Raw genomic sequence first — 26266 nt, forward strand, 5'->3', positions numbered from 1 at the left:
GGAGTGCCTCTCCCTGGCCAGCAGCTGCACCAGTGCCCAGAATGCATCCTCCTCAGGCAGATAAAGGAGGAACAAGGCCGCGATGTGGCTCAGGTCCCTGCAGTAGCCCACCTCCTGCAAGAGCCAGAGTCACCGTGAAAGGACATCACCTGGGAGGACTGAGGTCACCTGGGAGGACTCATGTCATTGGAGAGGGCAGAGGTGACTGGAGAGGCTTCCTCTGAAGAAGAGGCTTCCTCAGGATGCAAATTCATTTCATGACAAGAGCCAAGTCCATCAGGCACTTCAGCACCTTGTCCAAACTGTCTCCTGATGGCACCATCTCGCATACGACCCTGCCAAGCTCCTGGGATTTGGGGCAGCCCCAGGAGGAGGGCATCATTTCTGGTTCTGAGAAGTGGTGGTCAGACCCAGGTGACACCAGGAGTCCAGGCCTGACTCCTTTGTGTCTCAGCTTGACCCCTTGAGACCACCCCCTTGCTTGGAGGTTTATGCCAGCAGTGAGCTGGAGTCCTACCTCCTATATCCTGGTGGCTCACAAATACTAACTTTAAAAGAAGCAGCGACACCCCCACCAGACACCCACTCCTGTGAACAGGGAAATACTGCCCGGGAACGTCACTGCGGGCAATACTCACCGGGTTATACTCCGAATATGCCAAGAGGATGTAGAATAGTTCCCGCTGCCTAGGAAACAGAGAAATGAGGCTTTTCTTTGTTTTGTGCAGATGCCGTTAGTTTCACTTTGTCTACAAAGCCTAACAACAAAGCCCATTTCAGGTTCAGATGATTCACCAGATAAGCAGTGAGCTCTTCAGGGCCTTTGACTTTGAGGAAATGTTTCAGTAAAATCCACATCTGTGACATGCAGATAGCCCAGTTGTACAGTGACTTGCCTGATCCTTTTCACTCTGAATGATTTTTTTTATTTTCAATTTGCACACACGCCAGTTCAGCCTTTGGGTGTACAGTTCCTCCACGGTTGTAAACCAATGGGCAGAGTCTCCTGGCGACCGCTCCAGCCCCTCCTGAAGCGACTCCTTCACCTTCCAAGTCTCCAGGGTGGCCCCTATGCACCCGGCCTGTCCCTGATCCGTCAGCCCCTGACCACCCAGACTGCTTCTCAATCCCTATGGTTTGGCCTTTTCCAGAATGGCCCAGGAATGGGAATCCTACGTGGTAGCTTATTGGGTCTGGCTTCTTTCCCTCAGCAAAATGCATCTAGGATCCACCCACGTTCATGCGGGCAACACTGGCTCATTCCCTTTTCTCACTGTGTCTTCCGTTTGAAGGGAGGACCATCCTTGCTCTCCCCATTCCCATGTTGAAGACTGTCCCTGAAGGCTCCTTGTGTGAGTGACGATGAATCAAGCAGTGGACGTGGCATGCAGGTTTCATGTGGACATCAGTTTTCAAATCAGTGGGTTCAATATTTGTGATACTTTGGGGATACGTGGTTCAAGTCCATTGAGCTTTGTGAGTCACTGCCCAACTGGCTGCTAAAGTGGCTGTGCCATGTCATGTTCCCAGCAGACCAGGATGACAGTTTCCGGGACCCCAATTACCCCAGCATTTGTTGCTCTCAGTGTTGCCTGGAGAGGCTCATGGGCCCTCCATCTTGCCACCCTCCTGTGAGTCCTACCATGGGTCCCCGTGGGTCCGGGAGAGCACCTTTCACCATTGTGCATGATTTTATTTGCTGCCTTCTGTCTCCTCAGGATCCTCCTGGGTTCTGGCCCCACATGTTCCAGTCTGGCCCAGGGCTTGGAACCAGGTGCTCAGTTCATGGTGCTGGCTGCTCCCTGGGTCAGGGGAGGTCTTGGCAGCTCTGTCATCCCTCCTAGGTGACCCTGGCCTCTTCTCCGGGGAAGCCCCCATCCCTTTCGTTCACTCCATCTCTGATGAGACCCTGTGGCTCCCATAGGCTTACTTGGTTCCATATCGATCCCTGAAGAAGATGTGAGTCCTTAGTGTCTCGCTCACGTCCAGGTCGATCTGGTGGATGTGTTCAGATGACCTCTTGCCCTTCTCCTTCATGACCTGTAGGGCAGGGCCAAGAGGAGGAAGCAGCCTCAGAACAGATGGAAGACTCCCTGCCCCAAATGGCAGTCAGCCCACAGTCAGCACTCCGGGAAGGAAGGAAAGCAGGAAGGTTTCCTTGTGCATAAAGCTGCTTTTTGGCTTGTTACTGAAGCTGGGGAGGGTCACCAGAGCCGAGTTTGTCTGTGGTGACTATGTCACCGTCCGTGCCCACGATGTGCATCTGACCATCCCACCCACCCCCCAGCCTGGGCTTGATGCTCCCTCCAGCTGGAGACCTGGGCTCCTGACACGGCCTGTCCTGTTTGTCGTGCTCTGGCTGAGCGTACCTTGTATGTTCTGGGGTTTTTCGACTTGACTTCCTGTATGTTCAGGAGAACTGACCACACTTGGCCCCGGATGTTCATGGGAATGCCCTTATATACTCGATCTCTCAGCTGTGGGCAGAAAACAATCTGGTGTCACAGGCCACGGGGCGACCCCAGTGAGGACCAGAGCTCAAGGATTCTGGAAATGGTTGGTTTTGGCCCCATGATTCCTCGTTAGAGGTGACATTAAGCTGGGACACAGTCTCCCTTCCCAGGATTGAAAGAGTGGATGGACACTCAGAGTCAGGACTGTGATCTGAACCTTTTCCTTCCTTCGGGTCACCAGGGCATCCCTAGCCTTGAGCTCCAGGTGGTCCCAGCCCTAGATTCAGATTCCCTCCCAGCAAGGTGACACTTGCACAAATAGGCAGGCAAACCACCAACCAGGCCTGCAGTCCTCTGGGTGAGGACAGTGTGCCACCCGCCCTCTGAGAGGCTGACGGTGCCAGGTCACAGCCAAGGGTGCCTGTCCCCTGTCTCTGCAGAGAGTGGTTCCCGGGGCCTCTCCCTCCACACATTACCTTTTTACTGTTCTTGTATGTCTCCCATTGTCCCAGCATTTCCATCCACTTGCTCTTTCGTGTTATCTCCCGCCACATTTGCTGTCAAATGAGGAATGTTGGCATTAGGGGAGCTGCCAGGCTTCCCAGAGCTGCCCGTGGATGCTGGATCTTGGGCTCTGGAGCCCAGGTGGACCCAGCTGGAGGGAGCCAAGGAAGGGCAGACCCTAAGGGTTGAGAACCTTTGAGCAAATGATCACCAGTGGGCTGGCTTTGGGACCCCGGGACGTGCCATCCTCAGGCCACAGACACACCAGTCTTAGGTCAGGTCCCAGCCTCTAGGTGGGGTCCTGACACAGGCGGGCAGCCACCCCCAAGCCACAACTGTGGTCCTCACTTTGGAATCTTATCAAGCTGCCAAACTTACAGCAACCTGGGGTCAGTTCCAGCAGGGAGTGCTGCCCCTCCCAGGGACATCGTGTTGCCCTCACCCGTCACCGCCCAGGCCAGCTGCCTCCTCTGCCTCACCGACCACCCGCCTAGTCCCCACATCCCTGGTTCAGCCCCTCCCCATGCATCAGGCTCTTACCTTCGCCTCCTGAGCAGTGGCAGGAGGCAGCTCTGTCTCACTGTAAGACAACCCAGGCAGAACTGAGGACCTGCACAGGGCCTGGAGCTCCCCGAGACTGGGAACCAACCCCCAGAAAGGACAGGCTCTGTCCCTATCTAGCTCAGGGCTCAGTCCAGGAAAAGACACAGGGAAGGGAGGAAAAGGGCCTTCCTGTGGGGCTGACTCCCAGGAGGGGCAAGACCTGGGAGAAGAAGGAGTGTGGGGCCAGCCTGGGTGGGGTTACTGGGGCCCCTGGTGTGGGGGGTGGTCAGGCTGCACAGTAAGGCTGCCCGTCCTGGACTGGAGGTGGTGCTTTCTGCTGGATCTGAGGAAGGTCAGCCCTGAGACTAGATGGGGGCTGCCCAGGGTGGGTGACCGGGCCCTCACAGGAGTCCCTCAGGGAGTGACCACATCACCCCACTACGGTCTAGGGAGCCTGCCCTGAGACCTGCCCAGTGCACCCTGGGACCACAAGGGTCCCATCCCACTTGACAGCCCCAAGACCCTTGCAGGGTCTGACCTCCCAGTGTCCACCTGCCTCTCCCTGCATGTGAACCACACACCCTGCGTTTCAGAAGTGGCACAACTCATAAGCTCACTCCCACTCTACTTCCCCTGGATCCTGTCTCTCCATCCTACGATCCCTGACAGATGGGCTCCTGGCTGGGCTCCTTTTACCTGGCCCCAGATCCCTTACCAGCACCAGATCCAGGGTCTTTAGCCACAAGCCCTGCTGCCTCCCTGGCCTCACCATGAGATGCCCAGAACGGGCACTGCCCATCTTCTCCCCCATTCCCTAGGGCCACTGCCCCCACTGTCCTCATGCCTTTCCCCCTTCCCCATGGGGACGATGAGGGCTGTAGCTCTAGGGAAATTGGGGGAGGACAGGGGCAGGTGGGCCCTCAGAGACCTGCTGGACAACAGCCCCAAGGTTCGGCCAGGCGTCCCCTCACCCTGTGGCCACAACACTTGGATCTCACTGGGTTGTCTCCAGGTAGACATGGCCAGACACTCAGGCTGCCCCCTCCTCTTGTGCTAACTTGTGGACAGAACTGCTGAGAGTCCAGGGGCCTGACCTAGCCCAGTCTCCATTCCCACCTGCTCCCTAGATGGGCCCCGCACCTCTGACCTAACAGCAACCTCGGGCTGGACCTGCAGGGGAGCCAGGGAGGAATTCTGACCCTGGAAAGGAGGTTGACGCGACCTGGCAGGACATGTCCTACCTCAGAAAGGCCTTCCTAAAAGGAGACCCGTCCCTGAGCTGAGACAGGTGCTTTAGGGGTGAGGGGAGCACAGAGGACTCACTGCAGAATTCCAAAGTGATCAATGTTGTTGTAGATTTCAACAGGCTCAGGCCCCATGTCCTCTGGCAGCCCAGCTCGGTGTCCCTGTAACCCAGAGGAAGCCTTGGTGAGGGGTCCAAGGTAAAGGGTGTAAGGGCCTGGGGGTAGTGGCCACCCGTCCCCACCCTGTGCTCCTAGTGAGCCCAGGACCCTTTGACCAGGGTGCACTGGAACAGGCCTCCCTCCAAGAAGCAGACCGACCTGTACCTTCTCATAGTTCATAATGATGTCCTCTCGCTCCTGTGCCCACAAACTGTCCACGTCCTCTACCATGTCCATCCTGTGAGACAAAATTGTCTAAAGGTTACATTGTACCCGAGAGCTTCAGAGAAAACCTGAATTGCTCCTGCCGGGCTCCCAGATGCTGGCTGGTTGTATAACCTTCATTCCACCACCGCCCCCAGGTAAAAAGGGGCCAGACCCCATGGCCCACACCTCCACGGGTCTCTGGAGTCTGAAGCTCCAAGCAGGGGATGGCATCTTCCCAAGGACTCGAGAAGAGTGGGACCTGGACAGAGAATCCCGTTGTCCCCAAATGCCATGAAATGCTCACACACCTGCCCTGGCAGGTTGAATGGTGTCCACCTGCCAAGGGTAAAGGGCCCATCGTGGGCTATTCCAGGGATGTGGATGTGAACTGGGATCAGGCACCAGAGGTCTCTGTACGATCGGCCTCCTGGGAAGCTCAGGACCACAGAGATGCCCAGTTTCCTGCGGAGAACAAGATCTCTCCTGACTGCTCCGTTCTACCCCGCTCATCACTTGGGCTACCGTGGCCCTTCAGTCTAACCAGTGAGGCTGCTTTAGGAATAATGCCGTCTGAGCAGGAGTGTGTTTGGTTTTGGGGATGAAAATGATCTACTGTCTCTAAAGCAGCCTCTGTGCTCATGGAAATCACGGCTCTCGGGGAGGGACTGTGGACTCCACCATTCTGAGCTGTCCCTACAGGAGGGGGCTTCATTTTCCTGGGCCACTGAGGAAGAACAGTGGGTCCTTGGTCCTGGAGAACATCTAGATGGACTGTCCCTCCTGGGAACACTCGGGGCAAAAGGCGAGCGAGGCCTCGAGAGGACCAGACAGAACAAGAAATACTCGGGGACAATCCCCAGAGCCCGGACCCCTTTGAACAGAAGGGAAGATAGTCTCCCTCCAGCCAGCCCTCCAGGGCCCCTTCATTTTCCACAACTGCCCAAGGGCAGAAGTCTCCCCATGCCACTCCCAGACAAGGGACCGTGTGGGTCCAGTGGGTCCCACAGCGAACATCAGGACCCAGCTTAGGCCCCAGATGTGTTCAGAGGACCCTCCCCTCCTTCCCACCCACAGTGGATCCATCCCAGCGTCTCTGCCAGGACCACGCTCTGCCCCATCGGGATCGGAAGCCTGGGCAGATTTGGGATCTAGGGCAGGGAGGTCACAGGGTTCAGGCCTGAATTCCAGCACAGCGCACGGCAGGGTTGAGAGCAAAACCCAGCGTCCTGTCTAAATTCCCAAGCCGGTTACCGCCTCTCTGACCCCAGACTTCTCCCCTGTTGAATGGGTACACTAGAGAATAGCACCGACTCCATAAAACCCCCATGAGGACAAAAGAGAAAATCGTCTACACGGGCAGTGTAGAACGGGCTCCCAGTGAGTGCTTAGGAATGACCCTCCTCGGTAGCTGCCCAGAGGCCAACACCACCCACAGCATAGCCACTGTCCCCAAGTCAGCCTGGAGGGAAGAGAGCAGGTCACACTCACCTGATTCTGATGAATCAGCTGGCCTGCGTTATGCCTCTCAGGTAGAAAACCTCTGAGTCCACAAAACTGTTCCCAGATACCACTGTGCGTGTGTAGCTGATACCACTGTGCGTGGGTAACTGCCGTAGAACACAGAGGCAGGCCGGAGAGCGGATTGGTGCTAAGCACCAGTGACATTCTGAGGTCATGGCACGCATCACAGTGGGGCCTTGCCTGGCTCAGCAGGGCCCAGAGTCAGGGTCCTCCGCTGCCTGAGGCGGCCACATGCCTGCCTGCAATGTGTTTGCACACGTGCCTGCACACATGTATATGGGTAAATAGGTCTGTGCACCCATGTGTTGCTTCTCTGGCCAGGCCTGGCTTCCCCACTCATGTGTGCACCTACTTCCTCACCACTGTCACCCCCAAGGCCCAGGACCAACATCACACCGCCGCGACCTCAGCTGTCCCCGCCCAGGGTGGTCTGGGATACACATAGGGGTGGAGGAAAGTGACTGCTGCTGTTGAATCTCAGAACACAAATGCTAATACTATTACCTAATGGTCTTTTTTAGTGTCTCTAATGGTATCTCTTTTTTCATTTCTGATATTTTAACTGGGTATTTCTCTCCCTGACCCTTGGATATTTTAGCTAGAGGATCCTGTGGGGAAAGTGCTGGGCACACAGTAGGGGCTCATTCCTTCAGACATGTTATCTAAAACCACCCAGGGCCTAGGGGATATCAAATTCCAGGCTCCAGAAAGAGCTTGGGATAAAATGAACCTTCAAGAGGTGGGCTTTGACCTGGGCTGAGTCTGCCTGTGCCATCAAAACAGAGTCTCAAGTCCTGAGACAGGGCGTCCAGATGCCCCAATGCAGGGCCCCCATGATTGACACCTGCTCCCCTGTACTCATTAGCAACCTCACCCACCCTGCTCTCAAAGCACACTTGGCCCTCCTATCCGGGAGCTCTGCATCTGTGGATTCAGCAACAGCAGACGGAAAATATTCAGAAAATAAACTGGATGGTTATGTCTCTACTGAACATGTGCAGACTTTGTTCTTGTCATCATTCTCTAAAGAATACAGTATCCCAACCATTTATGTAGCATCTGCATTGTGTTACATATCATAAATAATCTAGTAATGGTCTAATGTCTATGGGAGGATGTGCATAGCTTATATGTAAATACTAGGCCATGTTATGTCAGAGACTTGAGCATCCATGGATTTTGGCATCCCTGGGGACCCTAGAACTAATCCTCCATGGATACCAAGCAATGACTGTATAAACTCACTCAGGAAAGCTTCTCATTGGAGGAAGGGCCCAGTTCAGGACAGACAGGGATATACTCCCTGGACGACTGTCCATTCATCCATTGTTCCCCCCCACCCCCATTCCCCATCTAGGACTGTCCCAATGACAGCCCTAGCAAGAGGAGACAAGAAAAAAGACCAGTTCACATTGTCCAGCTTTGAGGTCTTGGAAGAAGTTGCACCAGTGTGAGAATAGGGGGTCAGTTTCCTCCAGGATCCAAAGAGCATATCAGGCCCCCTCGGGGTGAGGAAAGGAGCGCGGCCTCTCCAGCGGCCACACGGGCTACACTAGGATGGGGCTGGGGCTGGCCATGTGGATCACTTGGGAAAAGAAAGACCAGGGAGCAGAGGAGGAGCACGGGGGCAGCCAGTGCCTAAGGAGAAGGTACCTCAGGAAAGGTCTGTACTGGTTTGTTTTCACACTGCCATAAAGAAATACCTGACATTGGGTAATTTATAAAGGAAACAGGATTAATTGACTCATAGTTCAGGAAACTTCAATCTTGGGGGAAGGAGAAGGGGAAACGGGCACCTTCTTCACAAGGCGGCAGGAGGGAGTGAGTGGAGAACGAGGAAGTGCCACACTTTAAAACCATCAGCTCTCCTGAGAACTCTCTCACTATCAGGGGAGCAGCACAGGGGAAACTGTCCCCAAATCCTATCCCCTCCCCCCAGGTTCCTCCCTTGCAACAAGAGGATTACAATTCCAGATGAGGTTTGGGTGGGGACACAGAGCCAGACCTGTGAGGGTCTCGGTCTATCTTGCGACTCCCCAGGGCTAAATCTGAGTACAGACCTGCAGGCCCTGCATGGCAGCACACCAGGGCTCTGCCAGTGCGCCCCCATCAGCTGCTTCCTGGGGATGGTGGTTGCTTCCTCCAGAGAAGGGTGGATTTGCTGCCCTGCTGCCCCTGCAGGGCCTTGTGAAGCCACGGCCAAGTCCTCCAAGGGTCAGGGTAGCAAACTGGGCTTCTTTTTTTTTTTTTTTTTTTTTGAGACAGAGTCTTGCTCTGTCACCCAGGCTGGAATGCAGTGTCCTGATCTCAGCTCACTGCAAACTCCGCCTCCCGGGTTTATGCCATTCTCCTGCCTCAGCCCCCTGAGTAGCTGGGACTACAGACGCCTGCCACCTCGCCCGGCTAGTTTTTTGTATTTTTTAGTAGAGGCGGGGTTTCACCGTGTTAGCCAGGACGGTCTCGATCTCTTGACCTCGTGATCTGCCCACCTCGGCCTCCCAAAGTGCTGGGATTACAGGCTTGAGCCACCGCGTCCCGGCAAACTGGGTTTCTTGTCCTTCTTGCTGCTTGAGTGACAACCCTGGGGTCATCCTTAGGCCCCATCACTGCCCCGCTTCTAAATGGAAAACATTTTGGCAAATCTTCCTGGCAGAGGCCGGGGGCTCATCCCTGTCACCTGTTGTAGCTTGGGAAAGCCGGGTTAAGACATCTGGGCAAGCAGACAGTAGAGGGGCCCCCCGGAAGGGTGGGTGGAGGGCGCTGGCCTTTGGACTTGCCTGGATCAGGGTGGGAAGGAGGAAGTTTACCAGGAAGTAGAGCTCTCAGGGCTGTGGTTAGGAGGAGGTGGTAATGCTGGTGGGGGCAAGGGGCTATGGCTGGTTTGGGGTGGAGGATCAGTGACAGCCAAGGTTTGTCAGCCTGCAGCAGGGTGACTGACTCATGGACTCGGGCCTGAGGAGCCCATTGGTTGCCCTTAGTTCTTGGATCCTCGGAGACTTCTGGAGCCTGGATCTGGACAGCCTAGGGGTGGAGGTGGTGAGAGGCAGGGGTAGGGGTGGGATGGGAGGCCTTGCATGACAAGGTGCGGGACAGGAAGTCAGCCAGGGACTGGTGTGCAGTGGCTGCTCCCATCCCCATTCCCATGCCAAAACCCACCCCTACCCCCACCCTGGTGCAGGGTCTCTCCTGGGCAGGTGTCCTCTGGCCTCAGCAGATCCCAAGCTGGAAGCGGGCAGCCACATGGGCATGTCACTTGTGCCAGCTTTGTCCTGCAGTTTCTGCTTCCTGGAGTGTGGGACGCCCACCCAGGAGAGCACGGGCACACCCCACACCTCTCATTTTGAGGGTGCTGGGAGGTGGGGGACCGAGGTCCTGCAACCCTGGGCTTGTGCCATGATAATTAGCCTAGGAGTCCCGTGTCCGCCCATCCACGTGGATCCCAAGAAGCATGAACAGTGGCATGCAGCGAGATGAGGAGGGAGAGAGAAGTGGAAAAGAAGGAGAGAGAAAGAAAGATGGGGAGAAGGGAGTGAGACAGAGGAAGAGAGATGGCGAGAGAGACAGAGGAGGCTAGAGGATAAGGAGCGAGAGAGATGGGGAGAGAGACATAAAATGCAAAGAGACAGAGAGAAACGTGCATGAGGAGGAGGTCGAGTTACTCTCGATGCCAGTTCCCAGTGAAAACTGTAGGCCACCATCACCTAACCACACATGCAATAAATCTTCTGCCTGCTGCTTAGAGCCCTGAGTACCCCTTCTCGTGGAGCATAAAACCTTTGACTGCAGCCCTTCCTCACTGCAATTTTGTTGTGTCTTCTGGTGAACCCTGATGTCTTGTCTATTGCCTTCCTGGACTCAAGGATCCACCAAAAACTGATGCCTCTTTTGGGGAGAATTTGAGTGCCTTCAACTCACTAGGCCCCCCAGGAAGCTTGCGCACTTGGCTGGGGCCCTAAGCAGCTGGGTACATGCTGGGGCTCTGCTTCTCTCTTTCAGTAAGGAGAACTAAGAAAGAGACTAAAGCATGGTCTGTGGAGAAGGCACTTGTGCAAACACCAGGAGAACGAGGGGCGTGAATTGCCTTCGTTTCTCCTAAAAGCATGCATTCCTGGCTGGGCGCAGTGGCTCACGCCTGTAATCCCAGCACTTTAGAAGGCCAAGGTGGGCAAATCACTTGTGATCAGGAGTTTGAGACAAGACTGTCCAACAGGGAGAAACCCAAGCTCTACTAAAACTACAAAATTAGCCGGGCATGGTGGTGCATGCCTGTAATCCCAGCTACTCAGGAGGCTGAGGCAGGAGAATTGCTTGAACCCAGGAGGCGGAGGTTGTCGAATTTGCGCCATTGCACTCCAGCCTGGGCAACAAGAGCGAAACTCCATCTCAAAAATAACAAAAAACAAAAACATATTTCTTCCCAGGCCACCCTAGTGAGGGCGTGAAGCACAGCGTGCGTGTGTGTGGGTGTCCAGGTTTATGCATGTGTATGTGTGTGCATGTGTGTGTGTGTGTGTGCGTGTGTGTTGCAGGGCTTTACAGTGGACAGGATGTGGAAGGGCAGCTGCAGCTCCAAGCTGCAAGTCTCTCTGACAGAATGCTGAACGTTCCTCGGACCACAGCAAGAGAGTGTGTTCATTTGCACCCATTTTTATTAGCATTTACACCTGTATTTTTTGTACCATGTAAACCTTAAGTTGATTAACTATTCCCTGAAGCATTTACACCAGTGGTTCCCAGCCTTTTTGCTGCCTGAGGCCAGTTTTCTTGAAGACGACTCTTCCAGGGACCCGGAAGAAGGCGAACGGATGATGCGGAGATGATTCAAGTCCATTACATTTCTTGTGTGCTTTATTTCCATTATTATTTCACTGTAATATATAATGAAATAATTACACAACTCACCATAATAGAGAATCAAGGGGAGCCCTGAGCTTGTTTTCGTGTAACTCCATGGTCCCATCTGGGGGTGATGGGAAACAGTCACAGATCATCAGGCATTAGGTTCTCATAAGGAGCACGCAGTCTAGATCCCTGGCATGCGCAGTTCACAGCAGGGTTCATGTTCCGATGAGAATCTAACGGCACCGCTCCTCTGACAGGAGGCAGAGCTCATGGGGTAATGTGAGGCATGGGAAGTGGCTGTTTCTACAGACGAAGCTTTGCTCGCTGGCTGGCTGCTCACCTCCTGCTGTGTAGCCTGGTTCCTAACAGGTCAGGACCTCTGATTTACCCAGTAAGATACACACATTTTTATGTCAATTAAAATTATTCACCCTGCACCACCCAAAATTATCTTGCATACCTACACCCACCCGAGAGTCCCGTAGTGCACTAAGCCTGGAGCTCCATTGCGCATCCCGTCTCTCCACCATCTGTGGGCTAACAGGCTGCATTAGTTTCCTAAGGCTGTTTTACAGGACCACAGACTGGGCACCCTCAACAACAGAATGTTGCTGTTTCCCAGTCCTGGAGGCCACGAGTCCAAGATCAAGGTATCAGTAGGGGGGGTCCCTTTTAGGCTGTGCAGGAAGGCTCTGTTCCAGGCCTGTCTCCTATGCATGGGTGGACATCTTCTCCCTGTGACTCTTCATTAAGGGTCATTCTGGTGAGGGTTCAGAAGAGGAGACTTGGACAGAATGTTGATAGATAAATATGTCAGTGGAAACCAGAGGGTAAACAGGATTCCATTCACACCCAGGGCTTTCTGGGGATACGGCTGTCCGAGCAGCAGCCACTCCCAACCGAGCTCTACTCCTGGAAAGCCAGGCAACAGCTGGGGCTGGGCCCTCTGCGATTTGTTTAGTGACCTGATTATGTGGGAGGCTTTGAAGTTCTTGCATGATGTCACGACCGATGTCAGGGCATTGTAGGCCTGGGAGGTCCCTGGGGCTCTCCCAAGAAAGAATCCACAGTCACTAAAACAAATGCAGCCTTAGAATTAGGTGGGGTGAGAGGGAGAGGGGCAGAAGGCAGCATAAACACTAGTGCCCCAAACACTCATTTTATGTGTTCACTTCATACTCACAATCATCCTGTGAGACAACGGTGGTGACTGACTGTAGGATCCTAGGTAAGTGGCCAGGTGCCAATCCCCAAACCTCCCTCTTTCCCTACCTCAGCCTGTGACATGCTTAGAGCCTCTGCTACCCGATATAGGGCCTTTGGTGACTCAGAAAAAGGCTTCTTCTCTGGGAGGATTCTGTCCCATGGGGTATGGCTTCGTGGGCAGAGCGTGGACTGAATTGCAACCCCACCTGTCATCTCAGTTGGGCCCTTCTTAGCTGTGTGCAAAGCACACACTGCATGTGGCAGTGCTGTTCATGCTGGCAAAAAGAATTATTTCCTCACTTGCAACAGCATCCAGACACTGTTCTGGCCATAGCAAGTCATGTATTTTATTGCCAAGAAAAAGAAAACTTACAGTTTCAAGAATAAGATGCCCAGATTTCTATTCTTTCTCCATACCTGTAGGCCCTAGGAAATCAGCCTGCTTTCCTCCTTACCAGAGCAACTGCTACCCACTCCATTTTGGGGTGTCCTTACTCCTCAAGATGGGTGACAGAGTAGAATGCAGCTTCTCTTAACTCGCCCAGCCCTCCCCGGCTTCTCTGTTGCCTCCGAAGACAGGCAAGCAGGCCCTTTCCATTTGGTGTTTGCCACTGCCATTGACAATGGGCCACTGCTAGACCTACAAGACACTCACAATTTGACCCGTCAGAGTTCTTTATCAGTTTCTGGCTCCCTTTTCTTATGTGGCTCTTGATAGCTCTGATATTGGATGCTTTCTAGTTCTCAAACTTCCTGCCTCTTTGGAGCGTCCCTTTCCCTCCAAGTCATGCAGGTCGACTTCTCTCTCTAGTAGGCTAAGGGCAAGGGCCATACAGGAAGGCAGGTAGGAGCCAACCACCACTGAGGTGCCCTCGTTTCAAGGACTTCTTGGCTGTCCAGAAGGCGGACATCCACCTCAATGAGCTCCAACCCCAAAGGTCACCCTTAGGTGACTTCTCAGTGGAAGAAGCCAGGAGACTACTTCTCCACCTGCTCCCAGCTGACTGCTCGGCCTGGATGCTCTAGGCGATAAAGGGGAGCAGAGCCAGACTTCACTCACTTGATGCATGAGCTCCTCTCCAGGAACACATCCTTAGGTCTCAAATCTTCTGAGAGAGAGAGAGAGAGACGCAATAAAGCAAACACTGGCATTCAAAGTGAGCAAGGTTTGGAGGCTCCGATCCACACACCTAAGCAGCTACTGGTCCTGAATGACATATCAAGGGGCATGGCATGCCGCTACTTAGAGACAGATGCCCTCCTTACATTTATTAATGGCATCCACTTCTGTACACAGCTCACAGGGGATTTCCAGTTTATATCCCCTCTCGTTCCAGTTTTGTTTCCTTCCTTTTTTCTTGACCATTGAAACAATATATGCTTATTGTAGACAACTGAGAAAATGAAAACAGAAAAAATCCTACTCAACCAGAGGCAATCACTGTTAATAATTGGTCCAGTTTCCTTTCAGTCTTTTTTCTACCCATCGATTGAGGTCATTCTGTAGAAATGATTTAATACTGCTTTCATTTGTTTAACATCAGAAGTATTTTTCCAGATTATAAAATTATTGTAAGTAATTTCAAATGGCAACAAAATATTCCATTATAAATCTCATTGTATAGGTAATGATGTATTTCTTTTTTTTTTTTTTTTTTTTTTTTTTTTTGAGATGGAGTCTCGCTCTGTCGCCCAGGCTGGAGTGCAGTGGCCGGATCTCAGCTCACTGCAAGCTCCGCCTCCCGGGTTCACGCCATTCTCCTGCCTCAGCCTCCCGAGTAGCTGGGACTACAGGCGCCCGCCACCTCGCCCGGCTAGTTTTTTGTATTTTTTAGTAGAGACGGGGTTTCACCGTGTTAGCCAGGATAGTCTCAATCTCCTGACCTCGTGATCCACCCGTCTCAGCCTCCCAAAGTGCTGGGATTACAGGCTTGAGCCACCGCGCCCGGCCAGGTAATGATGTATTTCAATGTTCTCCTAAACTTGTTTTCAGTGTGTCTCCATTTTTTCCTCATACTGTGATAAATGACATGTGACAAACATCTTTAACAACAATGTAGATTGGTGTGTATTGTCCAAGAGGCTTTCCACCAGGGAGTAAAGGGAAACTTTCTTACCTAATGGAAGGGCAGGATTTGTAAATACATTTCCCATTGCATAACAAGCATTCCATCAGACTTTCATGGCAGCTTCTGTTAGAACAGTAGAAATTAGGGCCTGGATAGACTCCTCAATTATTTCTGCAAATGTGGGTTTTTCTATATGAGAGGGTTGCAGAAAATAAAGCAAATTTCCAAGGGCCCGGACTGCATTGCTCTTTACCTAGAAAAAAATGTAAACGCTTTAGAAATCTGTTTTGCCAAAGAGATGTTTTCAAAAGTCTAATTTCAGCTTAAAGAAACCCAGGAGGTCCTCGACTTCTTAAAGCAAGTCCTTGGAACTCACAAGGTCTGCCCTGGTTAACATCCTGAGCCATCAGAAAGGTGAGGTTCTACAAAACTCCTCTCTCTGATTATTTATTTATTTATTTTATTTAGTGCTAGAGAGGACCTCAGAGAGGTCCATCTTCCTTGTTTTACTGAGATGGAGTATAAGGTCCGGGGACAACAGGACAAGGCTGGTTGATAGCAACATGATGAGGAGAAGCTAGGTTCCATAATTCCAGTCCAATACTTTTCTACTACACTAGAGTCTCAACCTCTGCAGCCCACCAGAATCATTTGGGGAGGTTTTTCCTTTTGTTTTAAAACCAATTTGCAGGCCCTAACCTCAGAGTTTCTGACTGAATTACTCTGAGGCAGGGCTTCCTGGGTGATTACCAGATTTTCAGAGGTAGTATTAAAGTGAGCACATGGTACGGGTCAGGTACGGTGCTCGGTGCTTTAACATAAGGCATCTTCATATCCGGTGAGGTATAGAACTTCCACGTTACAGGTAAGGACCTGACCTTCAGAGAAGTTACATAATATACCAAAGTCACCCAGCTACTAAAGGGCAAGCCAGGGCTTGAATCCATGTATGTCTGACCTAAAGCCCAGACCTGTGCTTTTTAAACTGATTAGTTTAACAGGTAATATTCAAAGCCAGGAGCTACTCATTTTTCTGACTTGTCAATTCTACTTAAAATTTTTTTTTTGGGGGGGGAATAAAAAAAAGTTAATTTAAAAGGAACCTGAGGCCGGGCGCGGTGGCTCAAGCCTGTAATCCCAGCACTTTGGGAGGCCGAGACGGGCGGATCACGAGGTCAGGAGATCGAGACCATCCTGGCTAACGCAGTGAAACCCCGTCTCTACTAAAAAATACAAAAAAAAAAAAAAAATAGCCGGGCGAGGTGGCGGGTGCCTGTAGTCCCAGCTACTCGGGAGGCTGAGGCAGGAGAATGGCGTAAACCCGGGAGGCGGAGCTTGCAGTGAGCTGAGATCTGGCCACTACACTCCAGCCCGGGCGACAGCGCGAGACTCCCTCTCAAAAAATAAATAAATAAATAAATAAATAAATAAATAAATAAAAGGAACCTGAATATGTTATGTAGTATTACAATGGGCACTGATAGTTTTCGGGAGGCAGGAGACAGTAAAGAAACCATACATGTGTGGAATAGGCCGTTTATACGCTGAGCACACCCTCAGTCTCCTTTGAACAGGAGTACATTTGGTGGGATAGTCTGAGGAGCATCAAACCACACTAAACTACCACACTGCAGCTACAATACATGAAGAATCTGTTTGGGAGATACTGGGTTTTGTCGTGAGTCTACCTTGTCTTTATCCTTGGATGCTTCTATAGCTGATCGTAACATTTTCAAGAGCAGGAGACCAGAGAACTCTTCCTGAAAACTTGGGTCTGGTGTTTCCCTGTTCCACCCAAAGCAGGCAACACATGTTAAAAGGTAAATCACTTAAATATATACATATAGAAATATATTCACTTAGTATAAGCATAAAAGTTTAGGAAAACAGTTGAACAGATCTGCTTAGATTGTATCAAGAAACTTACAGTATATATATTTTGACCCAATAGTTCCCCACCTAGGAATGTCTCCAAAAAAAAATCTCAAAATGCAGATTTCATGCACAAAAATATTCACTGAATATAAAAGCCTACAAGCCTAAAGCCTAAAACAGATGTTCAGTAATAGAAAAATGGTTAATCATCACACGGTGATAATTATGTAATAATAAATAAGGATTTCTAACAAGGCAATAATAAAAGAGAATGCTTACACATGTTACATGTCGCTTATATGGTGAAGTGACAAAAAGCAGGACACTTGCACATGAATAACCAGCTACCTCTGGGGAGGGGAACTAAGGTGTCAGGGTAGAAGACAGGCTGCACACCGAATGCTGCTTTGTACTGTTTGGCTTTTTTTTAGCCTGTGAATATACCACTTTAAGAAATTTTTTAAAACGCATTTTAAAAGTACAGTAACCATTACTAAGGTTTTGCTTTTATGTTTTCTATAATGTGGACATATTACTTATATAGGTATAGAGTATTTTTAATACATATAAGTCTTAATAGATTCCTAACATATATTAAGAACAGCTTATTTTATTTTTAGAAGGAATATAAAAAAAAAAAAACAAAGCAGGAAGCGGGATAATAAGCGGGAACTACTGCTGATTCTTTCATGGCAGGGATCGAGGACATTCTTTTGGGCCCTCAGTCTCAGAAGTCAGCTGGGGAAAGCAAGGTGAGTCACCTACATGTTGACAATCAGCGTGTGTGTCAGGTTGCCCAGGGACCAGGCTGCTTTGGCTCGAACATTCAGAGACTTGTCTTCAAGTGATATCAATATTGCATTTGCTGGGTCTGCAACAAATATGACATCCTATAAGACAAAAGAAAACACTGCAGGTCAAGTTGCTGCCTTTGAAATTCTCAAACTTATTTTCAGATAAATCTATAAGCCTTCACGCAAATTTCTACTTGGAAATAAAAATTAATCTACTCAATCAATTTACTGTTCTTCTTATATTTTACAATTTGGACACTCAAAAACCTCCCAGGGGAAGCTCCTATGATTTTGGTATGTGCCATGGACACCCGAGAAGCCTGTGGATTTTGCCCTTATGAACATCGAATATATAACCTGGCCTGGGACAGTTATCTGTGAACTCTGTGCTTGGTTGATTTCCATCTCAGGAAATAATGTTCTGAAAAAGAAATGCATTTATTTCCAAAACACATCCTATGTACTACACACCTCTCAGTGAGATAAATGTCACAAGTAAGAGTGAAAGAGGACATTATGTCCTTTTGAGTAAAAATGATGTCAGCTTTCTAAATGATGACTACCACCTGGTAATGTCCCATTTCATTTTTATTATATCATTCATTCATTTAAGCATTTATTGGGTGCCTAAGGTCCCAGGCAGTGTGCTAAGCAATTAAAAATTAAAAATAAATACCATATATATATGGTAATGCCTTAGTTCATATATATATATGACATATATATGGTAATGCCTGTAGTTACATATATACTACTATATTTATGTATAACTATATATAGAGAGAGAGTGTGTATCTCTGTGTGTGTGTGTGTGTGTGTGTCTGGCTCTGCCACTCAGGCTGGAGTGCAGTGGTGTGATCTCTGCTCACTACAACCTTCACCTCCCAGGCTCAAGTGAGCCTCTCATCTCAGCCTCCCAAGTAGCTGGGACAACAGGCACATACCACCATGCCTGGCTAATTGTTTTATTTTTTGTAGAGACGGGGTTTCGCCAAGTTGCCCAGGCTGGTCTCAAACTCCTGAGCTCAAGCAATCCACCTGCCTTGGCCTCCCAAAGTGCTGGGATTACAGGCGTGAGCCACCATGCCTGGCCCATGACCATATTTGAGGAGCAATTAAGCAAATCAGATTAGAAAGCAATTTAGTTTCCTTTATTGTCCAATGCAGGAGCTCTATATCCACAAACTAGGGGTGTCACGGACAACAAAGGGGCACAGAAGAGCTAAATAGGCTCACTCTCACCTGTCTAAGACAGGGAAAAAGCACATAGATTCCCAGGGCCCATGAGGTTGCAGCTTTCACTAAGCAATTCCTGCTGTCATTCAGTCAGAGCAGCACTGTGATGCACAGGATCGGCCTGTCATTCTGCAATGAGAAGGGTGACACGGGAAAAATGAGAATGAAATAACTACGAGCCAAAGGCTTCTATAAAAGATGTGAAATATCTGTGTCTGAGACCATATTCAAGAGTTGAATACCACTGCGACCTTGAGGCTACCCTGGTAAAGAGCAGGTTCAATTCAGATTCCATGATTATCTGAGCACCCACTTTATGCAAGACACACACAGCAGCTCATCAGGTTCAACCTTTATTAAAGTTGCCGTCTTTATAGAAGCTCATTTATGGAAATAAGAATGGATGCAAATGTCACTGAGGACTAAAGAAAAAGAGCAGTCTGAAGACCGCTATTCTGAATAGCAGTAGTCTGAATGTTTATGCTCCCTCAAAATTCCTATGTTGAAATCTTCACTCCTAGGGTGATGGTATCAGGGGGTGGGGCTTTGGGGAGAAGATCAGGTCATGGGAACAGAGCCCTCATGAAAGAGATGAGTGCCCTTATGACTGAGGCCCCAGAGAGCTGCCTTGCCCCTTCCATCACATGAGGACACGGCTCACATGGTGCCATCTGTGAGCCAGTGAGCCCTCCTTGAGGCACCAAATCTGTCTGTCAGTGACTTGATCTTAATTCCAGCCTCCACAACTATGAGAAATACATTTCTGTTGTTTAGAAGACACCCAATTTATGGTATTTTATGACAGCAGCTCAAACAGACTAAGACAAATACTACATGTGTTGGACAACGAATCTGTGTTTTCACATACTTTGTTATTTTTCACATGACTGCCACCATGTGATCACATGCCCTTCATCCATCTTTGGAACTGGCACAGTGTGGGGGTAGCAGAAACAACCTGAAATCACAGGAGTTTAATAGAACCACGGTGGGGCTGGTGGGGGGCGGGGAGGATGCGGGTACCAGATTTACCTCCTATGTGTTAGCATCTTTACGTGTCATTCGATTTGTCAACAGCCTTGTGACTGAGGGGTTATGGTTTATTATTCCTTTTTACAACGAGGAAACCATGCCTATAACCACATATCCATTAAGTGGCTGATATGGTTTGGACGTGTGTCCCCTCCAAATCTCATGTTGACATGTGACCTCCCATGTTGGAGGTGGGCCTAGAGGAAGGTTTTTGGGTGATGTGGGTGGATCTCTACTGAATGGCTTGGTGCTATCCCTGTGGTAATAAGTGAATTCTTACTCTGATATTCAAATGAGAGCTAATTGTTTAAAAGAGCCTGGCATCTCTCTCTTGCCTCCTCTCTTGCCATGTGACATGCCTGCTCCCCTTTCGCCTTCCACCGTGACTGGAAGCTTCTGGAGGCCTCACCAGAAGTAGATACCGGTGCCATGCTTCTTGTATAGCCTGCAGAACTGTGAGCCAGACAAACCTCTTTGAAAAATAAATTGTCCAGTCTGAGGTATTTCTTTACACAGCAGAAAAGAAACTAATACAGAAAACTGGTACCAAGGAATGGGGTGTTGGTATAAAGATACCTAAAAATGTGGAAGCAACTTTTGGAACTTGGTACTGGGCAGAGGTTGCAAGAGTTTGGAAGGCTCAGAAGATAGGAAGACAAAGGAAAGTTTAGAACTTCTCAGAGACTGATTACATGGTTGTGACCAAAGCGCTGATAGAAATATGGAGAGTGAAAGCCAGGCTGAGGAGGCCTCAGATAGAAATAAAAAAGTTGGGAGAACTGGAGGAAAGGTCACCTGTGTTACACTTAGCAAACAACTTGGCTGCATGATGCCCATGTCCTGGGGATTTCCATAAGGTTGAACTTAAAGAGTAATGACTTAGGGTATCTGGTGAAAGAAATTCTAAGCATCATTCAACAGGTGATGTGGCAGCTTCTCACAACCTATAGTCGGATGTAGGAGGGAAGGAATGACTTAGAGTTGGAAGTTCCCATTAAAAGGTTAACAGCATAAAAATGTGGAAAATTTGCACCCTGGCCCTGTACTGGAGAAGGAATCCAAGCTCCCAGCAACTACCTGCTAGACAGATTAGCATGACTAAAAGGGAGCCAGGCGCTAATAGCCAAGACTATGGGAAAACAGCCTTGAGGGCATTTTAGAAATCTTTGAGGCAACCCCTGCCATCACACACCCAGAGGTCTAGGAGGAAAGTGGTTTTGGGGGCCAGGCCCAGGGCCCCACTGCTCTGCACAGCCTTGAGACACTGCTCCCAGCATCCCCAGCCTTGGCTCACAGGGCCCCAGATACTGCTTGGTTTTCTGCTTAGTGGGTACAAGCTGTCAGCCTTAGCAGTCTCCATGTGGTGTTAAGCCTGCAGATGCACAGAATGCAAATGTGAAGAAGGCTTGGGAGCTTCTACCTAGATTTCAGAGGATTCCCTAAGCCTGGGTGCCCACGCAGAAGCCTGCCACAGGGACAGAGCCCCCACTGAGAGCTTCTACTAGGGCAGTGCCAAAGAGAGATATGGGGTTGGAGCCCCCAAACAGCGTCTCCAACTGAGCACTGCCCAGTGGAACTCTGGGAATGGTCACGGCCTACACCCAGCAAAGCCACAAGGGCAAGGCTGCCAGAAGACTTGGAGGCCCACCCCTTGCACCAGTGCGCACTGGATGCGGGACATGGAGTCAAAGGACTGTTGTGGAGCTTTAAGGTTTAGTGTCTGTCCTGCTGGGTTTCGGATTTGTGTGGGGCTCGTTGCCCCTTTCTTTTGGCTGCTTTCTCCCTGTTGGAATGGGAATGTCTACCCAATGCCTGTACACCACTGTATCTTAAAAATCAATAACTTGTTTTGGATCTTACAGGCTCACAGGTGGAAGGAACTTGCCTTGATTCGCAGCTGAGATGTTGGACTTTTGAGTTGATGCTGGAAAGAGTTAAGACTTTGGGGAACTATTGGGAAGAGATGACTATTTTGCAATGAGAGGAACATGAGATTTGCGGGGGCCAGGGGCAGAATGATATGGTTTGGATGTGTGCCTCCTCCAAACCTCATGCTGAAATGTGACCTCCAACACTGGAGGTGGGTCTAACAGGAAGTGTTTGGGTCATGGGGGCGGATCCCTCTTGAATGGCTTGGTGCTGTCCTTGTGGAAATGAGTGAGCTCTCCCTCTATGACAGTTGGTTGTTTAAAAGAGCCTGGCATCTCCCTCTTGCTTACTCTCTTGCCATATGACATGCCTGCTCCCCCTTTGCCTTCCACCAGGATTAAAAGCTTCCTGGGGCTTCATCAGAGGTAGATGCTGGCATCATGCTTTTTGTATAGCCTGCAGAACTGTGAGCCAGATAAATGTCTTTTCTTTATAAATTGCCCAGCCTCAGGTATTCCTTTATAGCAACATAAAATGGACTAATACAATCATGTTCCCTAAATTTGATCCCATGGCTTTGGATACAAAATTTCTGGCTCTTTGTCTCTTGGGCAGGCTGAATAACCAGACTAGGTTTTATGCAAAAGAAATATTAGTTTTACTATTGCTGGTTACATAAACCTACCGCATACTAAATTGCAAATAAACTGAAATGTAAAATAAAACCCATTTATACTAGTTTCATGTTTTCCTGGATTATAAAACACAATTTTTGACACTGGAAGACACCACATCATCTATTCCACTTACCACTGAACTTCAAAATAAAACTGCAACTGAAGCACCAATAAAAGAAAACTATGAATTGACATTTATTTACCAAGAAGACTGATACTCTCTGATCAGGTGCTACAGTAGAATCCGGTTGATACTGCTGTATTAAGCCTGTGCCCAGTTCTTCCAGAAGCTGCCAAGAAAAAAGAATTACCAAAGCAGAGTATTAGGACTAACAGACAACTGCACTTTAGTTTGGAGATCACCTCAAGTCAAGGGGAAACATAATTTACAACTCATTTTCTTCCTTTTTTCAGTCACTCTTAACAGAGGCATTCTTTCAAGGACTGAAATCAACAGCTATATCTTACTCATTTGTTACCGAATCAATTCTTGGGGTTTACATGTAAGAGCTGAAAACAGAAGAATGTATAGTCTTCCTCACCTGAAATCTCTTTAAGAAATCTCAGAATTGAAGGACATGGGGCAGAAGAATATAAAGTGAAGAAAAGGAGGGATATAAAGTGACGAGAAGGAAAAAGCGTTGTGGTTTTGATGAAAATTACCTTTGCTCCATGAAGCTGAATGGATGGATCTGCTTCCCCCATGCACTTGCAAATCACCTCTCCAAGCTCCATCAAGTAGGCTTGAGTCATTGAAAAGTAGCCCCTTGCCAGAAGAGCCAATATCTGCAGAGAGAGCATGGAATTAACCCTCTAAGACCTGAGTGCAAGGCTGCAATATCCAGAAAAGTGTGATAATATTTCAGAAATCGCTTATGTTTAACAGGGGCTGAAATCTGTCGAATGAAATTAAGAACCATAATCTTTATTTCATGACTAACATCAATTAACTGTATCATAGTTTTATGGTGCTTTAGCATATGATTGCTTTTCATTAATGTAATCTCATTTAAGTCTTGGAACTATTCTTTAAGTTAGGTATTAATTGAATTTTACCGCTAAAGATACTAAGCCTGACAAGGTTAAAGGATATGTTTCATGTTGTCCAGTTAATTAGCAGCAGACCCCAGGACCAGGCCTAGTCTCAGATCACATTTGTATAGAAAAAGTAAACTCTTTTATCGAGGATTGTTTTCTTTCTTTGAAGGAACAATTATTTTGTTGCTCTAAGCAGGTACAAGACCAAGGAGAAGCTTATAAAGAATTAAACATTTAAGTTGAAAAAAATCAAAAATTAACTGTACAATTTCACTCAGAATTCTTCTACCATCTATTACATCCACCTGTCATGTAATACCTGAAGTGACTAAAATAATTTGCAATCAAAGAACAAAGAGGAATGAATCTGCTATTTTGCAACCAAGGAACACCTCCCCAAAACAAAACAACAAAAACAATAGACCACCCATACCTAAAATACGACTCCCGCAAACACAATTGACACATGGCTTGGTTTTACCTGTCCGCTCCTCACGGGCACGCTGAAGGAAGAATAGTTCCTTCCACTTCAGACATGAGGAAATGAAACCTCCTACCTGTAAGGCCTCCAGTCCCATGGGGGATGGTTTGTAGGCACTTCCTGCTGCAGAGCCAGCATCGCTACCTGAACAGGAATCCTCCTTGGGCAGTACCACAATGGAAATGTAGAGTCGAATGAGCCAGCCGGGCTCTGAAGACCCCTTAGGTGAGCTAACTGACCTTTCTTCCAGAGAGGGTCCTGCAGGGGCTTTCTTCCACCAATCAGGAGGGCTGAGGTGAGGGGTTGCTGAATTGCTATTACCGAGTCCAGAAGAACATGGCTGTTGCAGAAGTAGCTGGACTTCAGGTAAAGGTGCGTGGGTGGACACTATAGCTCTCAAGAATGTGAGATTTGACACGCAAACATTAACATCTGTCAAAGGAAGCAGTAAGAACTTATCACCATGGGAACAGCTACCGTAAAGATGGTAGCTATCCCTGCAGGCAATTAAGAATAGTTCCTTGTGTAACTTGAATCTAATGAAACTTCTAGACCTCATTTCCAGTTTGGAAATACATGGGACAGGAGAATAAGTTAACACCATAAAGAAACAATCTGACACATTAAGAAAGTGGTTTATTTTGTTATCTTTGGTGATGAACTTAGAGTTCACATTCTATAAGACAATTGGGCTGGATTCTTTCCTAAGTCAGTTTGATGTAAAAAAGATGGGTGGGGGGACTCTAGATTTAAAAAGACTACAGTAACATGATAACTAAATGCAATGCATGTACACTGAATGAACCCCGGATTTTAACAAGAAATATTTTTAAAAAGCTAAATAAAAGGTCTATGCCTAGACTCATTTTTTTTTTTCTTGCATGTGATGTCCAGCTGTTCCAGCACCGTTTGTTGAAAAGTATCTGCTCCTTTGTTGTAGATCAGTTGACTATATTTATGTGGGTCTATTTCTGGGCTCTCTATTCTGTTCCACTGATCTGTTTGTCTCTTCCTTGACCAATATCACACTGTCTTAATTAATGTAGTTTTATAGTAGATTTTGAAGTTAGGGAATGTCAGTCCCTCAGTTTCGTTCTTCTCTATCAATATTGTGTCGGTTATTCTGGATCTTTTGCCTATCCATATACATTTCAGAATCAGTTCGTTGATATCTGCAAAGTAACCTGCTGGAATTTTGATTGAGACTGCACTGAATCTATAGATCAAGCTGGGAAGAAGTAACATCTTTACAATATTGAGCCTCCCTATCCATGAACATGGAATCTCTGTCCATTCATTTAGTTATCTGATTTATTTCATCAGAGTTTCACAGTTTTCTTCATACAGATCTTGTACATATGTTGTTAGGCTCACACCTAAGAACTTCAGGGTTTGAACATTTTAATGAAAAAAAGTGACTTGAGGATAAAGTGAGATACTTGAAAGGAACCTTTGAGACATGGTGCACTCTCTTCAGCTGCAGATGCAGATAATGAAAAGCTGGTACGGTGGAATGAGCAGGGATTGTTTTCATCTTATTTCTTGTGTAGGTTCTATACTGCAAAGGAAAATGTAAAATTAAAAGTTGGCCTTTTAGAATCATGACTTTCTTCTATGTAGGTTTCCAACTTTTATTTAAAACTAATTGTTTAATGTTAGAAGGATAGTTGATGTTGGAATAAAAAGATGGTCAGGCTATTATAAAAATGCATTAGCTTTTGTTTTACTTATTTATATTCTTTTGCCTTCATGGGACCTATCTTATTCCCCTCCCCCAAATGGCCCACATTGCACTGTGCTGGCTGAAAGTTTCATGTAGAAATTTTATTTTACGATTAATACACTTGTGCCATTTTTTGGAATCATTTGCTTGTTTAATTCTAGTCCATCAAGTGATAACTTTGTTGATATTTAGAGGCTCCTCAGTTAATTTCTGTGGGATTTTTGGTTATGTTTAATAAGGAAAATAATAGGAAATGTCTAAGAAAACAAAAAGAAAAAAAGCCAATTATTCCTAAGAGTGTTGAAAATTATTGAAGTACACTTGTTAGTTGTTAGTGTAGAACCTAGATTTCATAATAAAAAACCTTGGACTTGCCAGCTATAGCTGCTGGAATGAGGTGTTTGTCCAGTGCATCCAGAACGTCGCCACAGATCAGCTCAGTCTCAACCTGAAAAAATAAAAATAAATTTAAAAAAATCAGATTGTTGAAGTCTACAAATTCTGTAAATTATTACACATTCTATGTACCTCTGATTTTGAGGAAGAGAGCTTAGTATTGAACAGAATTTCTTTCCCTCTCCAAACTCCCTTCTTCTCTTTTGACAAAAGAGCACAGAAAAGCTGCCTCTCCGTTATCAAAAGTATCTTTTCCTTTCTGGATGCAATTAAGTGCTGCACACACACTCACCACCCACCCCAACACCCCCTCACAGTCCAAATAAAGAATCATCAATGACTAAAACTGAACCCGGATGCTACTTGGTAAACGCTGGTGAATTACATGAATCCTTCA

The 26266-nt window shown here is 48.1% G+C and overlaps 2 protein-coding genes across 2 annotated transcripts; both read right to left on the reverse strand.

Annotated features, from left to right (window-relative positions):
- Positions 1-1359: 1359 nt before the first annotated feature.
- On the reverse strand, positions 1360-3007 carry LOC135967866 (TBC1 domain family member 3F-like). The gene is made up of 3 exons (XM_065532510.1): positions 2930-3007; positions 2370-2477; positions 1360-2040 (listed from the first exon to the last, which is right to left on the reverse strand). The coding sequence occupies exons 1-3, from the start codon at positions 3005-3007 to the stop codon at positions 1927-1929; spliced, it is 300 nt and encodes a 99-aa protein (XP_065388582.1). The 3' UTR covers positions 1360-1926.
- Positions 3008-3033: 26 nt separating this feature from the next.
- LOC135967814 (TBC1 domain family member 3B-like) lies at positions 3034-5524 on the reverse strand. The gene is made up of 5 exons (XM_065532195.1): positions 5419-5524; positions 5069-5141; positions 4824-4906; positions 3498-3537; positions 3034-3135 (listed from the first exon to the last, which is right to left on the reverse strand). Exons 1-5 carry the CDS (start codon positions 5466-5468, stop codon positions 3034-3036), a joined length of 348 nt encoding a protein of 115 aa, XP_065388267.1. The 5' UTR covers positions 5469-5524.
- Positions 5525-26266: the final 20742 nt, after the last annotated feature.

Source organism: Macaca fascicularis, chromosome 16 (assembly GCF_037993035.2).
Source record: "Macaca fascicularis isolate 582-1 chromosome 16, T2T-MFA8v1.1".
Taxonomy (NCBI): domain Eukaryota; kingdom Metazoa; phylum Chordata; class Mammalia; order Primates; family Cercopithecidae; genus Macaca; species Macaca fascicularis.

Coding starts and splice junctions, on each gene's coding strand:
- LOC135967866 (XM_065532510.1), bottom strand. CDS start 3,007: ATGTGGCGGGAGATAACACGAAAGAGCAAGTGGATGGAAATGCTGGGA. Junction 2,478..2,929: donor CATACAAGAACAGTAAAAAG/GTAATGTGTGGA, acceptor TTCTGCCCACAG/CTGAGAGATCGAGTATATAA. Junction 2,041..2,369: donor AAAACCCCAGAACATACAAG/GTACGCTCAGCC, acceptor CCTGCCCTACAG/GTCATGAAGGAGAAGGGCAA.
- LOC135967814 (XM_065532195.1), bottom strand. CDS start 5,468: ATGGGCCCTTTACCCTTGGCAGGTGGACACCATTCAACCTGCCAGGGC. Junction 5,142..5,418: donor CATTCAACCTGCCAGGGCAG/GTGTGTGAGCAT, acceptor TTTGTCTCACAG/GATGGACATGGTAGAGGACG. Junction 4,907..5,068: donor TCATTATGAACTATGAGAAG/GTACAGGTCGGT, acceptor TCTGGGTTACAG/GGACACCGAGCTGGGCTGCC.